This window comes from Rhinolophus ferrumequinum, chromosome X (genome assembly GCF_004115265.2).
Source record: "Rhinolophus ferrumequinum isolate MPI-CBG mRhiFer1 chromosome X, mRhiFer1_v1.p, whole genome shotgun sequence".
Lineage (NCBI taxonomy): Eukaryota > Metazoa > Chordata > Mammalia > Chiroptera > Rhinolophidae > Rhinolophus > Rhinolophus ferrumequinum.
The window spans coordinates 93589376-93606607 of record NC_046284.1 but is presented as its reverse complement, the minus strand read 5'-3'; the positions used below and the strand labels follow the sequence as shown (position 1 = coordinate 93606607).

At 50.7% G+C, this 17232-nt stretch overlaps 1 protein-coding gene across 11 annotated transcripts in view; it reads right to left on the bottom strand.

Moving 5' to 3' along the window:
* The window catches only part of BCOR (BCL6 corepressor), a 113865-nt gene that overhangs the window by 14589 nt on the left and 82044 nt on the right, over positions 1-17232 (bottom strand). For 9 of the 11 annotated variants that reach the window (XM_033106784.1, XM_033106761.1, XM_033106737.1 and 6 more), the window contains exons 2-6: positions 10213-10338; positions 8797-8875; positions 5003-7843; positions 4287-4340; positions 3623-3809 (exon numbers count right to left, since the gene is read on the bottom strand). In XM_033106784.1, coding sequence (XP_032962675.1) covers positions 3623-3809; positions 4287-4340; positions 5003-7843; positions 8797-8875; positions 10213-10298 — 3247 coding nt within the window. In that variant the 5' untranslated portion in view covers positions 10299-10338. The remainder of the gene's footprint in view (positions 1-3622; positions 3810-4286; positions 4341-5002; positions 7844-8796; positions 8876-10212; positions 10339-17232) is intronic. The other 2 variants (XM_033106793.1, XM_033106768.1) reach the window with 1 other exon arrangement.

Here is a 17232-nt window from a genome sequence, read left to right as displayed (position 1 = left end):
ATGTCTGCAGTTCCTCATCCCAGACTGAAATCACCCACCCACATACAGTTTAGCTACTGTCTTCCCCATTTCTCCTGAGGATGTTTTCTCAAACTATGTCCATCCAGCCTTTCCCCAGCCCCCGAACTTCTCTCAGGGCAAAGATCCCAAATTCCCCTCAGTGACGTCCCCAAGACCTGACTCAGACCAGTAGTAATCCTGAAGAACACCCACCCTGACTGCCCAAGATACACATGGCCACCAGCTATGGGGGAGAGACTCCAGGTCATATTCCTGCACATCAGACGTGGAACTCCTGGATGAGGCTATCCCAACTGCTACCCGCAGGAATACCCTTGAGGGCAAGGGAGATGCAGATAGATAGACAGAGTCCTAACCATCATACTCCGCCATTGTTGCTACTTTCAGGCCTTCTAAAAGTGGGAAGCCATGTGCCCTTGGTCACTCAATCTAAGCAGATGTGACTGTAGCCATGTTATTCGTGGTTTAACACTTGCTCCCTGCAGCGTGGTCATATGACTCAGCACGTACACCCCATAATTTATCATGGTTATGCCACGGCATTACTTCACAGAAGCATTGCCATGGCAACGTTTACAAGTCACTGTGGCAACAAAGCACCCTTACCACTGACCCAGTGAGTCCTAAACAAGATGGGAGGGTTACTCACGATTGAAAGTCCCTCCATCACAGGCAACTAACTGTAGCACCCCCCAGCAAAGGCTAACCTTGTTAAAACCTACACCCTCTACAGAAGAGGCCCAGGCAATGTCTTTTTCAAACTCAAAGCAGGTTGCTTGGCCAGAAAAGAAGTTTCCTGAACTAAGAGGTTCTGTGAAGCCCTTTGACCCAGGCTTCCTCCAGTTTCTGCCCAGGCATTGCCATTGGGCAGGTCCTGGGTCTGCCCCAGCCAAGTGGCTGGCAAGGGAGACGGTCAGTCACTCCACGCCTGAGAAAGAAGGGATTCATGCCTCCTTGTCCCTCCCGATCTTCAAAATGCCACTGATGGTTCTTATTAATAACTTTCCAAGTCTGAGGAGCCTCTTGACTCATTTGTTGAACTTCTAAAATAAAAATTTCACTCAGCCACTCCTATCACAAAGAATAAATGAAAATCCTGGACATTGTGTTTTCAAGTTAATTCGCTTTTCTTAAGCCAGTCACTCCCAACAAGATGCACCCACTATCCTAGGTGCTCCCGGTGCCTCTAGGAGTGGAAGTCTGCCTTGGAAGAGGCACGGCATCTGGAAGGCGTCCTGTACACTCTTTGTGAGCCCTGCCTGCTCCAGCTCCCATGTGCTCAAAGCTTGACTCTTGGCCACACTGACACTCATGAGAAGAGAACTTGAGAAGGGGACCAATATGGAGCAGGGCCCAAGCCCATGTGGGCTCAAGACACAAGGGCCAAAAAGATAAGGTCCATTTAATTTGCTGAACGGATCCAGCCCCTGCTGTCCTCTAGATGAGGTGGCAGCAAGGAAAAAGGCTCCTCTAGGTTCCTCCTCTTAACCAACAACAAGCCACAAGCCCCCGGGAAACGGGGGATGGTGACTCACCTCCTTTGTTGTCCCAGTCTTTAATTAAAACTGAGGCTCTCACCTTCCCCAACCCTTCGCCTGCCCTCAGTGGCCATTTATGGCTTGTTGGAGCTGAGAGAAGGGCTTTCCGACTCATCTAGGGCTCGGGCTCGCGCCCCACTGGCCACACTGAGTTCTCATCTCTAAGTTCAGCAGGAAAGATGGGGAAGGACACAGACTTCTCTAGGAGGAAAGTTGCAGTGAGGCCACTGAGATATGAAGGACATGGGCCACCTTGGGTCTGGCCATATTACTGGAAAACCAGAGAAAAGGCAAGAAGACTTGAGGCTGCCTAGCCTCTTGCTCCCTTCCTCCAGCCTCCCTCACCATCTACCCAGAACACAGAGGGCATCTACCTCGCAGGCAGTTCCCGTTCCTCAGAGAAGCACCTACCCTTTAACTTGGCCTTGCCCACTTCCACCAGGTCTTCCCAAGAGACTTCCCCAAGTGCTGGCGTTCCGACGCACCCAGAAGGCAAGGGCTACATGCCTGTTGTGGGCATCAGGGAGGAGGAAAGCTTTCTTTGCTGCTTAACTCAAGAGCAGCCTGGATTCTCCATTTTCCCATGTCAATCCCATGGCATGGAGGAGTAAGGACACCTTTACTTCAGGTACATCAAGAATCCCTCGGGGCTGCCGGTTAGCTCAGTTGGTTAGAGCGCGGTGCTCTTAACAACAAGGTTGCCGGATCGATCCCCACAGGGGCCACTGTGAGCTGCGCCCTCCACAACTAGATTGAAACAACTACTTGACTTGGAACTGACGGGTCCTAGAAAAACACACTTAAATAAATAAAAAGTTTAAGAAAAAAGAAAAGAATCCCTGCCACTCAGGTAAGGCTGCCACTGACTAGCAACAGAAGCTCTCTTCTTCGTGACTAACAGAACAAACTGGTCCTGGTGTGGCCAACCCAGAATCCTGGCCACAGGCATTTGTCTGACTTAAGAAGAGCTGGGAGTGGGTTGGTGGGGAAGGGGGTTGTGCTCTAGGCAGCGAGAAGCATGCACACCCAGACCACAAATTCTCCCAAACTTGATCAGGCACCAATGAACCAAGTGTGCGTGGGAAGGTCAAACCTATGACATCCAATGGCCCAGAGCTTGCAAACACACCCATCATCCTTGACTGTCCTGTCTCAGGAGGATTTTGCACCCACTCTCTCAGTGTTCACCCAGACGCCCTAATTCACCATCACCACCACCATTTCTGAGGGCCAGAGCATGCTTCAGGCCTCAAGCATGCATTTAAGAAATGACGAGAAAGACCTCCACTTGTTGCCAACACATCTCATCAGGCAGGGAGGTGTCATGAGCAAACCCCAAAGTTCACCACAGTGGGGGAACAGCTGTTGGGCCTGAAAACTGACTCGAGGAAAGCACAAGCTTTCTCACAACATACTGCCTCCAAAACACAATGCACTCTGTCTGGTGGGAAGAACCCCTTTCATTTATACAACGTCCTTGGATTGTGTTGTCAACTCCCAATGATGACAAACAAATCCGCCACAGAAAATAATTACGCTCATCTTTGCGGTGCCTTTATCATCCTTCATCCACTTAAACAAAACCTCTGCCTTTGGAGGAAGACTATAAGTACTCTCCATTCCAGAGCAGACTGTCAGTGTGGGGGGTGGGGATAACCTCTGGCTGGAAGTGTCATTCCACTGCTACAAAAAAAATGTATCTGTACCCGCTACAAAGTAGAACATAGATGTGCCACACTTACACTTCGTTCCACTGCCATTCCTCTGCTATATTGTATTAGACTGTTAATAACCACAGAACCAATTTTAATCTGGGAAAGGAGATGTGTCCCAGGAAATAATGTTTCATAGGCGCCTCCTTACTGGATGCTACAATGTTCCAAAGGACAATCAGCCCTTCCCTCCATGGATGGCAAGAGTGGCCTGTTCCTCTGAGCAGCCGCTAACTAGACATTGGGCCATTGTAAGTGAATTGCTTCCTCTCACTTCCCTCAGCTCATTTTTCACCAGTCGCCTATTTTCACCAATGTGGTACCACACACAAGCTGCTTGGGTTTACTTACATCTCTCATTGTCATTCTGGTCAGCAATGGCCTCCTCCAGGGCGACCGACTTTGGCTTTTTGTCCTGATTTCCTTTCAGCCTTTCCCAGTCAGCAGGGCTGAATTTGCACACCTCGGAGTCTTTGGTTGTTGGGTGGCCACCTTCTCTCTCTTTCATCTCCAACTCTGAGAAGCGCATCATTGCACGCTAGAAAGAGAACGGAGATGGAAAAAAAAAAAAACAACACCTTACCATAAAAGCTAGTTCATTCGTCTTACCTTAAAGGAAAGTATTTTCAAAGAAAAGTTTGCCCAAAACCAACCACAATTTATGATACAACTGAGATATTTTTAAATTTAACAGATAAAAATTTAAAAGTATCTATATATAAGTAGTCACACATTCTTTATTCATAAAGCCATATGTATAGATATATATGCGGTGTGTATGTATATCCATACATACACTATTGCATAGAGACAGACATTCTCTTTTGAAGGTAAATAAAACAAAACAAAAACACAACGCAAAGAAAACAAAACAAAAACACAACAGAAAAGAAAACAAAATGCACAATGAATAAAGACGACCATGGCCCACAAACTTCCCTTTGTATATTTGGAAATGAAATTTAACTCAAAAGGTTTATGTAAGATTCTAGTAATAAAAATTTGAAGAACTGACCTCACAGTAAGCAGCGGGTAGACATAAAATACTGTCCTCTTGTAATCCTTCCATCTATGTAATTAAAATGGGCACTCAATGGATCATTTAGATAACTTCATCCATTTTTATAAGCATAAACTAAATTTTTTTCTTAACATTGCAAAAACAATTTGGCTTTATTTATCTTTTAATTAAAAGTAAAATATCTTAAGGAAATTCCTATACAACATCTATCATTCACTAGCAAGTTAAATACATACTCTATCCCTTTAAGCGAGTTGTTTTTTTTTTTTTTGGTGAAAAAAAATTGCACGAATCCCACAGACATGCGGCTGCTACACACCTCTACCAAGTATCATGTAAGGCATTCTAAGCAGCACTTCTAGGTATATTTGTTAACGTACAGTAACGGCAGAGAAATCAAAGCAATTGATAGGTAAATGTCATGCAGTCTTTAGATAGCCTTTCACAATAATTAAAACTTCCGTTCATCAGTATTTGAGTGGAGCTCTCTTAAAATCTACAGAATAACTTAAAATAATCAGACACATGAACCTCCTAAGTGCTACCACTCATATCCCCTTACTGGCCACATTTCATACATTTAAATTACCATAAGCTTCATTAACCATATCTGCTCAGTGTCCTTCCCTATCATACTCCCCCAGTCCTCTTTACACATTAAAAAAACTGACAACTGGTAAAATTACTGACATTTGGGTGGGGGGGCTCACCTGCAATGCCCGCTGCTCCCGGCTGAGCTGACTGGAATCTGCATACAGTTCAGTAGTGACACACTTGAATCTGTCACCCACGTAACCAGCGGAGTTGGCGATTCTCTTTGCCAGCTTAGATGGCTTCGGTTTCAGCACTTTGCCATCATTTGATTCTGCCTCGTCAGCTCCATCTTTGGTATAGGTGGGGGTGACGTCCACACTCGGTGGGGCACCACCGACACAAAATGGTTTGGGATCCTCTTGGGCTTTACCAAAAGTTACAGCAGGGCCATCGCTCGCCAGAGTTGGCTCCAGGAATGGAGTGGAGACTGGCATCCCCAGGTTCTCCTTGTTGGTTCCTGCTGGAATGTTCTCCTTGCTTAAGCTGAAGACTGACTGGCCTGGAGCCTGTTTGAAAGTATAAGCTTCGTGGAAGTCACTGATGCGTCCCATCTCCTCTCTCAGGGCAATGAAATCACGGTGTGGCTGCAGGGGTGGGTCAGCGGGGGGCTTGGTGGGCTCAGCGCTCTGGCCAACACTCTCAGCTGCAAAGCCAGGTTTGGACACGTTTGCGTCAGTTTTAGCATCTGGCTCTTCCCGGAGGTCTACATAGACAAGCTTGTCACTTTTGACAACCGTTTTCCCTTGATTCCAGCTGGGGCTCGGCTTTAGGTTCTTGTCGGTGGGGATGTCTGAATGTAACTTGGTGCTGTTAGCGTCCAGCATGTCAGAAAAGCGGTTACGGAGGGTTGGGTCCTCATAGCGGGCTCTCTCGTGAGAGCGGGACCTCCTGTCTGGTTTCTCCTCTTTCGTGATCTCTATGGGAGTGTGAGGTATCAACATAGGATGCACCATACCCAACCCCAGCGCATCTTGGTAAGTCACAAACTCTGGCCGGCCTGTGGGCAGCCCGTAGGGCAGTCCAGGCTTGGGGGCAAGGTGCCCAGGAAAGAGACTGCCATTGGGCAACAAAACTGGGTGAGGGTAGACAGGTCCCTTGCCATGTAAGGAGAGGGGACTTATAGCAATGCCCTCAGGCGCTGGGTAAGGGAGGTAACTCCTGGGGTAGGGAATTGGTGGGGACCTGAACGCCTCATTTGGAGAGAGAAATATTGAGCTTGGCGGGAGGCCATTCTCACTTGCTTTGAAGCTCGGTTCTGGGTTGCTGGCTTTGGCGCCCTTGCTGCTGGTGCTACCGCTGTGCTTGGCAGGCGTGGTTGGGGGCTGGCCCACGTGCTGAATGACGGATGGCGTGGTGTCCACAGAGCTCCTGCTGGTCTTGCTGCCATCTGCATTGGCATTTGGGGCTGGTGACGCGGAGGCTGGGCGGCCCGTGCTGGACACTGCCCCCGAAACGCTAGTGACCACGGCGTCTGTGCCGCCCATGCGGGGACACGAAGAGCTCCGCTGCTGTGGTATGGCCCAGTCCAAGGCCTTGTTTTTCAGCGGCATGGCTTTGCCATTGTTCTCTTCGTTGGGACTGGGCCCGGGCACCACCCAGGACGAGGGAGCCGTGCTAATGATTTCAGATCTATAGATAGCACAGCTGTTGCCTGGAGGAGATAAGGTTTCTTTTGGAATCTCACTTCCAGAGAGCACTAAGCCACCGGCAGCTCTGCTGTGCACCAGGACTGTGGGAGCCATCTTTTTTACGTGCTCGGCTTTGGAAGCGTCTACATCCACCACCTTAGAAGACAAGTCCAGTGGTTTATCAGTGACGTCTTTGGTAATCGTCTGCTTCTCCAAGAGAGGAGGTGAGCCACCATCTTTCCTGTCTTGACCCACTGTTTTCCGAGTGTGCCCAGGAACTGGCTGGGCACTTTCAGTCCCTTCCGGAGCCTTGGGATACTTGCTATTAGAAAGCCTCGCCACGGGGAAGTCACTGCTGACCGACATGTATGGCTTTGACAGGGTGACAGAGGGCGAGGTGGAGATCCTGGCATAATGCTTGTGGAATTCGGAGTAGGTGTCTGCAGGGGGCTGGGAGGGAAGGTGGACTCGGGGTGAAGGCCGAGGCGAGGGGGGCAACAGGAGAGCTGCATCCCCCGGCAGGCCACTGGTGACTGGCTTGGCAGAGGGCACCCTAGGCTGTTTACTGTTCTGGATGTGGGGATAGGCATGGGAATCCACTGGGTTCCCAGGACTGACGCCCATCTTCCAGGGCAAGCTTTTGTCTGCGCAGTGGACCAGAGGTGGGATGGCTGGAGAAGCCGAAGGCGTCGAGAGCCTCATGGGCGAAGCCAGGGACGACGGGATGTGGGGACTGACATAATGAGGTGGTGGCAGGTAGAGAAAACGCTCCCCATTGGTGCAGACTGGAGAATACAGCGGCTGGGCCAAGCTGTAGGACTGCTGAGGTAGCAAGGCCTTGTACATGTTCAGTGAATACTTATTTGGCGAGTCAAGGAAAGGGTAGATAGCTGGCGTGGCACCCTCCATGTAAGGATTGACCCAGGGCAGCCGCAGGTAACTAGCACCATTGATGTTGAGAGGGCTCTGTTTGTCGCTGGTAGGCCTGTCCAAGCCCAGTGTTTCTGCTGTGGGCACAGCACTTTTTTGTATTCCAGGTGGTGTTTTGTATATAGCACTGAAGCCATTTGGGGGTTTTCCAGAGACAGCGGAGGCCTCCACCGTCTCGGGTGTATTCGGTTTGAACTGCACCTCTGGGTTTCTTTCAGAAGAAAACCCAAGACCACCTAGAGTGCTTGTGGCAGCCTCCCGACCTTTCTCGGAGCCCAGTCCACACAAGCTAGAATAGACGATGTTGCCTGGGACACGCAGCCCTTCCCGGATCAGGCCAGTGCGGTCCATGCTCAGCGCTGCAAGGCCATCGATCCGATGGGCCGCGGTCGCATCCACCTTTGCAGAAGAACACGGGTGTTACTTAGGACATTCCTTCAAAGCGCCGGGCCCGTCCCGAAAAGAAACCTCAAACTAGCTCAAAATGACATCAACCTTAACAACTGAGCAGAAAGAGTCAAAAAGGATTCACAGGGTCTCTGGCCCCTCCCACTTCATCCGAAACCCTTTGCTGCCCATTTTTCTCACCTCTGTTCAACTACCCTGAAAGCCTGGAAAATGTTGTTCCCTTTAGACTTGAGGCTCACACATTAATTCAGTTATCTATTCACTCTGGAAAATCCACCTTCTCAGCAAAAATTCTTTGTTACAACTGAGACACACCAACTCCACTGCTTTCAAACACCACCCTTATGGGGGTCCAGAATGAACACTAACTCTCCCTGGGCCTGTTGGGTTGGGGGTGGGGGCAATGTTCACCGGAGTTTTCCTGGATGTATTTAACATAACAAGAAACAATCTTCAGTGGGACAGGAGGAACAGAGGACTTTAGCTGTCTCATTTCTAAATCAATAAAGAGGTCATGGGTCAAACTGTGGTTACGTCTTTTGACTCCCTCTCCCTGGTGTCTGAAGAAGGTTCTGTGTTTCATATTTTACGGAAAAGGTAAACCCTAAGGATCTACTTGGAGGTTGGAAATTTATCCAGCTGGGAGCATTGATGTGGCATGTAGCTTAGCGAAGAAAAGGCGGCACATATCCCACCAGTCACTAGGGGACGTGGACATAAATGGCAAGTATGTCCAAAGGAGTACGTGGCCAAGAACCTGAGGTAGGAAAAGCTTCGGTGAGGGCCTCGTCCTGCAACAGACAGGGGCTTTCCACTCAGCCGTGTCCTGAAACACCCCTGCCCTGCCCCTGAAAAGCCCTCTAATGGTATGCAAATTAATACACGATTGATTACAGATCACTGAGATTCAGATAGCACATCAACAGAAGCCATTAATCTCTTACCACGTTGTGGTTCAAGGGATTTTCTTCCCTTAGTTCCAGTCTGGCCTTTGAAGCGTCACCATCATTTACAGGAATTTTCCTATTTAAAAGGACACACCAACTTCATGAAAGCATTCCTCACTTAATCCATCTTTCATAGATCACCCCCAGAACAGACCAGTTTCTAATAACTCCATTTTTTTCAACTGCCCTTAAAAAGAAATTCCTCCCCAATGGCCCATATTGAAAGTTGTCCCCAAATGGTGATTCAACTGGACTGGGAGAAACAAAGGCAGGCCAACAGGGACATGAAATCACAAACATGACCCCCGAGTTGGGTAAACCAGAAATTAGGCACCATTCCTCTAGCACAATCTTTTCTCCAGAATGCCAAGTAGGCCGAACTGGACTCTGCTGTCCTAGATGACGCTTATAACTTCTACCGAAGACAGACATTAAATGATGCAATGGCCAAAGACCAAAGCACATATCCCACCAGTCACTAGGGGACACAAAGCTGGAGTCCACTGGCTGGCCACATCAACAACTTCTGTTACCTACAAGGGCAGGTTTTCCAAACTTTTTCCCAAAGTAAGGTACCATGTCCTCTGAAACTGGTTTCCATGGTGATAATGAAGCCATATTTGACTTGCTTTATCAAAACAATGGGGGATACACACTAATATCATACAAATGTCAGTCTCTCCAGGCTCCAGAGGAAGCCACACATCTGTGCCAGGCTGCTGCGGCTGCCCTGGGACTTGTTATCAGAGAGCATCGATAAAGAAAGCGCCTGGTGCCAACTTCCAAATGCCCAGGATAAAATCGCTGACAAGCAGCAGAAGAAAGTTTCATCATTACCCCGAAGAGCAGCTTCAATCACCTACTGCTTAGCTGCCTCTACCCCACACTGCAAAATTACTGAGTAGGAAACATAACAGAGCTGTCAGGTGACTGAAAGCAGGAGCCAATAGCCTTGCCGAATGGGCGGCAGAGGACGCCGAGAAACCCTGGGCTTAAACGAAGTAAAGGGTGGCTATCTCCCCAGTTATTACTGAGCAAACTATTTGTTTTAAAAGCACATCGAATGCCGATCCACCTGGGCCCACACTCTTGACATTTAGAGTTAAAGCAGCATATAGACTGGGATTAATTCTCCTTCATAAATATGAAATAATAAATTAAGGACGAAAGTGCACTGAAAGGCCGCTTTAGGGGCTAATCTTTTAAAGGGCGGCAATGCTTCGCTGAGCTGGGTTGCCTGTTAAAACTGTAAATCAAGGGCCGCCAGCGAGGCAGGAGATCTCTCCCCCACCCCCTTTGTGCCCATTCTGGCTGTGAGAAGGTGAGGGGGGAACTTGGCTCTGCTAGGGGGGGGGCGAGGGGGAGAGACCCTTGCGCTCTCTCCCCAGGCCTCTGCCAGACAGGCACATTCACCTGTCTTCGTTGATCCCACACATGCGGACCCTCTCGCTGTTCATCCAGCTGTGAACGTTCCCATACAGGGGGGTTGCTGAAAGCATGTCGTCTTCTTGGATGGCAGCTTTTCTTCAAGCGTCTAGTCTGTTGAAAAAAACAACAACAACAAAATCCCAGGAGGTTGAATAAAGAAGAGCCAAACAGGAAAGGAGAGAAGCCCTCTTTCTAGGCAATTCACATAGAACAGACTCGGGGAGGCAGATTGTGCTCAATGTTCTACAGATGGCCACGAATGAAGGCACATACCTGACCTGAAGGTCTGGGGAGGCGAGAGGGTTAAAGCGCCACCGACCACACCATCCAAGGTATAGCCCCCTGCCCACTGGTGGGCCTCCCTTCCCCTTTCCCAGCCTTTGGAGAAACTACACTTGGAAGGAACGGTGCTGGATCCCAGGGAGCCCCACACTGATACTTCCTGGGGTTGAAAGGATCAGAGCGGGTAGAAAGCGTACCGGTCAGGTGTGGCCCACACCATCATGCATTTCCAGGGCTGTGGTATGTGCAACTTACAGCTCTAGGGTTAAAAAGAGTTGGTGGGCTGGTGAGCAGCTCCACCCCAGCCCTAGATTAGATTAAGCACAGAACCAGGGTGGTTTGGCCTGGGAGCTGCAGAGGGAGGCGGCTGAGTAATTCAATGACGCCTGCTCGCTAGGGACAAGAAATCATTAGCGAGCGCAGAAGTCTTAGCAGCCCAGTCTGCTGGGCTGCCAGCCGCTGGCACACTGGCACTCTGGGAGTGGCCAAAAGCCACCCATTTTCCACGTACTAGGAGGCAGGAGGCAGAGGCTGCCAGGGGGGAGAGCACCTCTCCCCCACCCACACATACTTCCTTACCTTCTCTGCCCACCACCCCCACCCACACCACATTCTAGTTTGCTGCATGAGTGAAGGGTCAGGACAAGCTGCATTTTATTAACAGGATTATCACGGCGCGTGATTTATCCTCGTGCAGGATTTTAATTGCTCTTTGGAGGTTGAGCCGTTTCTTTTGACTGCGCTTCAGCCCATATCCTGCTGTTAAATGCTGGGTTAATAAGTAGGGGAGCCTTTAATGCCTGGGACCGATGGCCCTGGGCAATTCCCTGCTCACAATCACATCGCCAGCTCCCTTGTCTGGACTGGCCACTGCGTCTTTACCAGGGGACCCAAACCTGAGTGTGAAATCATTGGCGTGCAGATCATCAGGGGAACTTTTCTTTCTCCTCCTCCCTCACACACCCACCCACACAGTTTCCGAAAACCCAAATGTTCCCTAAGTCGACACATTTCCTTTGTTAGCAAGAAAAAATATGCAAATGCTCGTTTTTTTACACTTTAGCACACAAGCAGACTGCCAGGCCTGCCTGGGTTGGAGGCATCAGGTCCAGGGAGTCTTTTTCTGAGAATCTTGGAGGGTAAAGGGTGGGGGGAACACCTGAGAGACCTGAATCCAAAAGCCAGGCCGTCCTTGGGCATTTCTTTGTCCTAACTAGGCCTTTTGTCCACCGGCATCCCCCATCAGCCCCTATACGTAGAACACCGCCTAGTAATCAAGAGCCACAGGGACAGACACACTGCGCACAGTCAGAGCTCACAAATGAAGCTACAGAACGAAAGAAGAGGCAGACATCTGCAGAGTGTGGCAGGCCTGGTGGTATTCTGAAGGAGCTATTTCTCTGGGAAGCATCTTTCTTACACAGACTGGGGGTGTTTCCAATGCGAGAGCCATAGTGCCCCCAAAAGACAGACTTGGGTGTCGAGGAAGGTTCTGTGGGGACTCGTGGCCTTTTCTTCCATCTTCCAAATATACAAATCAAGTTGGGGGGAAGCCACCACCTGTGCTGGGTCGACCACAAGGCACACTCAACGGAGTGTCCCCTCCCTAACCTGCCACCCCTTCTAACAAAAGGAAGACATTCTGGGTGTCCTAACGTAGAAGGTAGAGAGAGCAACATTCCTTGGTGCAAGCAAGGACCAGGAGGTCCTTGGCTGCAGCAGTGGGACCATACCGTACCATCCCAGAGCTGTGTGTCATGATGAAATACAGAAATTACATGAGGAGCAAAAGGGTCATTCAATCCAACCTCTAAGAAAAGGAAGAGGGAAGAAGAAAGTGTGTGCCTACAAAACCTCCATCTCCCGGTGTCCCAGTCTTCAAAACTGGCCTCCCCTTAAACAAGCCCTTCCTACACTCCTCCTTTACTAGTCACTTTGTGACAAGGATCTCCAAGCACCTGAGGAAATAGGAAGGGTACTGCCTCAATCACCCTACTGAGCCCCCTTCCTTTAAAAGGACTTTTCATTAGAAAGGGCAGCCTGGACTGAGCGGAAAGGTGAAATGTAGTTTAGAGACATCTGGAACCACTGGGTGCTTTCAAAGCTTCTCTCCTTCTCCAGGGCTTATCCTGTGGGGTTTTCAATATTAATGCTGCACAGATAAATGACACCAGGCGTCAGAATGAAGTGTTCTCACATGCACAGGGTCAGATGGAGTGTTGAGGCCCAGAGCTCGATTCAGTGTCATCTGCGTGTGTGTTGCGGGGGGGGGGGGGGGAGCAGGGGGATAGGCAGGGCTGAACACGAAGCAGCAGAAAGGGGGGGTGTACGTTGTTGGATCCTGCTGACTACAAACACGCACACGCACACTTATAATCTTTAGCTGCCCCATGAACTTTTTGTGAACTGTTTAAAAGTGGAGGTCTGTTGAACAAACAGCGGCGCCACTGCCAGCCATAATTTCATTGCAACAAGCTAAGGACTTTTAACTCTTCAGGTTCCTGGCCAAAGATGGAGCTGAGTGGAAAGGGCCGATGAGCAATGGCCCGGTCTGGCACGAGGCCCTTCTCCAGGGCGACAAACAAGAGCAGCCCAAATCCCTGGCACGGACATCCTGAAGCAAAGGCCACACTATGTACACCCCACCATTACTGAAGATTGGGGGTTCCCCTCCGCCATCTCTCCGGGATGTATTACTAAACAGGACAGTGGGGGTACGAAATGAAGAGACCGAGAGGCAGAGAACTGGTGACAGTCATCCCACTCCACTTCTAGAAGCGGCTGTTGAAATAATTGGGGGCTTTTTTTTTTTTTTTAACCTCTAAGGGGAAGTGCTTCAAAACTGGCTTCTCTGACCCTTGGCCGTGGGACACAGTGGAGAGGGCAATGATGTGATTTGGATGACAAACAGGGCAGGCACTTTGCTGATATATGTAAGAGACTCATTTGCCCTTATTTCTCAACACCGCGCCCCCCCCCCCGCCACTTCTTCCACAGGCAGACTATGCTTCTAGAAGTGCCAAGATGTGTGAAGTCACTCATGAAAAGCACTTTACAAGCACCAACCTGTTTGCAGTGTGAGCTCTGTAGCTATACCTTGGCTCTGGGGTTTAACCCTTTTTTACAGTAGTGGAGAGAAGGGGGCTAGGATGCCGGATCACGATGAAGCGGGAAGGTGGCTGAGAGAAGAGGTCAGACAGGGAAACGGAGGAGTGTCTGGTTTCTAAAGAACAGATAGGAATTGTACTGGCTGCCTGCTAAAACACCAGTTCCGGGGAGAGATCTGGCTAGAAAAATGCAGACACACACCGGGGGGTCTCTGACTCGGTTTGTCGGTAATTGAAAGCACAGGAGAACTTGGGTCTCCCTGGACAGACTTGGGCACTCAACTGCTCTGGAAGCCAAGAGCTATGATTAGTATCTGAGCTTGGCCTGGACACTGGGGAAAAGGGCCTGATTGGCAGAAAGAGGCCAGAGGGACCAAGATTAGGAGCTGTCACCTCAACCTTAGCATCCCGGAGAAAGGCTACTTCCACCCTTTGTGAAGACATGAGGGGGCACATGGGCCCCAAGCAGCACCCACCACCACCATTTCGCTTATCCCTCATGGCAGGAATATACCATTATGGACTGAGGAAAAGGAGGGAATGTTTTTTTCTTTAAAGGCGAGTTAGCCTGGCAGACAACAAAGAGCAGGTTGAAAAGGAAGGCGCACTGACTCTGAGAGGCTGGGATGAGTGAAGGGAGGGGAGGCAGCACCAGGCCACTGTTGGCACCTCTCCTTTCTCTCCACCACGGCTCTTCCTGGCACCAGGCCACTTTCTACTGCCTCCACCCTTAAGGTGCCAATCGGTTCAAGTCTGCACATCACGCTTCTCAAATGGCACGGACAAAATGGAAAGCATCACCACCAAACCATCCCAAGCCCCATGCTGCACATAAGCACTAATGGTGCTCCTCCGGTTTCTCTCAGTAGGAACCCTTGCCCAGTCACACAATTATCTAGTTAGTGACCAAGAAGACCCGGACAGGTTTATGGGAGCTTCTGGCTCAGAAGGCGGAGCAGGCATCAGGGATCCCAGCCAGTGCACAGTGGGCTGGGGACCTCTTTGAGGAAAGGGGTCTCCCTCACTGCATGGCTGGTTCTCCGGAGAACATGGGAAAATGTGGTCACCGCATCCTGACAGCTCTCACCCTCTTGCACGGTGTGTCTCTGGGCAGGTGGCCGAGCCCCTTCAACCTTGGTTCCCTCATCTGTAAATATTTGGCACCATGTTTCCCAGAGGATTAAACTGCACTATGGACTTGAGTTTCGCCTGGCAATAGCTGGTACAGGTCACGTTTAACCCCATTAAACAGCATCTGACGCCACTAAACATACTGTGTAATAAACCCCAGAATTGCTGCATAGTTTCTTTGTGGCAGTGAGAAGGCTGAGGCAAGGACACAGAGGGGGCCAGGCCAGGGAGGAGTGACCTTCAGCAGAGTTGTGTGGATTTCATCGAAGCCCAAAGCTAACCACGCGGGAGTCCTTCCTGGGGCTGCTCCAAGTGCAGACTGAGTCACACACAGCGGCACTTCTCTACTGGTGTCAAAGAAGTGTGCGTGTGTGTGTGTGTGTGTGTGTGTGTGTGTGTGTACGTAGAGGGTTGTGGTGAAGAAGTTATTTTAGGAAGGGGGGGCTGAGTGGGGGTGGGAGATGAGAAAAGCTCTTCCGGATGTATGTTGGGGCAGGTCCTCCTGAGCTGCTTTTTCTGTGTGCATAGCATCGGGGAGTGGGGGACCCCAAGGCTGCCCCCCTATACTCCTGTCTGGGCAGGGCCACAGGCTTCCAGGGGTGTGGCTGAGGGAGGTCTCTCCTCCTGCAATACATGGGCGTTGGGAGGAATGATCCAGCTAGTCCAAGCACTGTCTCTTGGCACACTCCAAGCCATGGCCATTGCTTCTGGGGGCATCCCCACCCATGCCCCAAGTTTTGCATTAGTAACAGACTGAGCTGCAGAGCAAGGGGGGTTGAGGGAGAGAGAGGGAGGGACGGAGAGGACGACGGGGAAATCGCAAGGTCCTGACCTTTTTGAGCAACCAGAACCTTCCCTGCCTCCTCCCACGGAGCCTGGGTCAGAGCAGAGAGCCACTCAGGTCCTTCGGGAGTGAACTTGGCTCTGGGCAGCAGCGGCAGTGAGAGCAGAGGAGGGGCACCCCCTCCCCCGCCTCAGCCCCAGCGCGGATCAGTCGGCAACAAAGGGATTTTCTCTCCCACCACACACACCCGGGTGGCTCCGGGCCCGCCCCTCCTCGCCGCCGCCTCGCCGCCGCCGCAGCGCTGGGACTGGCCTTCCAGAAACCGGGCAATCCCGACCCAGGTTAACCACTAGTTCCCCACCCCCAACCCCCTCCTCTGTGGGTCCCCTTCCTGAGCCCCTGCCACACCTTCTGTCCCAGCTTGTGTCTCTGACAAAAAGCAACTTTGGGTGGGCGCATGGAGAACCAGGGTGTGCTGCCAGCCAAGCCCACCCAGGGAACGGGTACTGCACACCCCTCCCGCAATCATCCTGGGCTCCCTTCCGACCAGACTGGAGTGTTGCTCTCCGTGGATGCTCCCCCCACACGATGCAAGCCAAGTGTAATCAGCTGTAAAGAGGGAGGGGGGCACCAGCAAGGATTGACCATTGACCAAGAGACTTGTTGCCCAACCTGGGCTGGTCACCGTGCACCCCCCCCACCCCAACCCCCGCCCCAGGCAGAGCTATGGCCTCGGGTCAGCTCAGGGACCAGCGCCTGGACACTTCCCCTTCCCTTCCCCCCAGACACCCGACCAGTCCAGGCCACTGCTCAGGCTTTTTGTTCCTTTCACTTTCTTTTATGGTTGTGCCACACACAACTATGTGTGAATGGCAAGAGGGGGGCCCATGTGGAAGCTGGTGTCCCCAACAGGAGGAGGCCCAGGACAGGAAACCTAGGTTGAATGCAATTGATCACCCTCACTCCCCTCCTTCTCCCCCCAAAGCCCCACACCCTCTTCTGTCTAGTCTCTACAGAGCTGGGTTCCTACTTAGCATCTACACAACCTGGGGGCAAATCCAGAATAAACGATCCACACAACTCCAGAAGGAGTGTCCACCAAAGCTTTGCAGTTATAAAACACACTTAATGCCCCCCCCAAGGAACAAGCTATACCATAAGGCTATTAACAACAGCTATCCTTAGTACACACAGGAAGCACAAAGGAACTTTTTATGAATAAAAGATACATAAAACACAGGGCCCTGTGGTCTGCACCCGTGTTCCTTGCTGATTGTGAGCAGCGTGGGGGTCTTGGGAAGGCTGGGGTAAGGGTCAGAGGAGGAAAGGGGTACCCACTTTCTTTACAAGGAACAATGGGAACCCCATGTCTGCTACTCAATCTTGGAACTCAGAACACCCCAAACAAAGGTGTGGAACAAGTGTGGCATAAATGGGGGCCCGTGAATTTTTTGGCTGTTCAGAGCTTAATTACTCCTCCTTGATCCGTGGGACTAGACACGACACCGCCAAGGTTAAAATGCCCCGAACAGCGCCAAGCAGATGTGAGCGAGCTGGCAGACGCGCAAATGAGGCCTGCCTCAGAGCACGATAACAAGTGACTAATACATTGCATATCGTTGAAAGAAAATTATTTTTCTCTAATTTGCATTTGCTTGGGGAAAAAAAAGCCAACCAGAGTCCCTCCTCACAAGCGCGGAG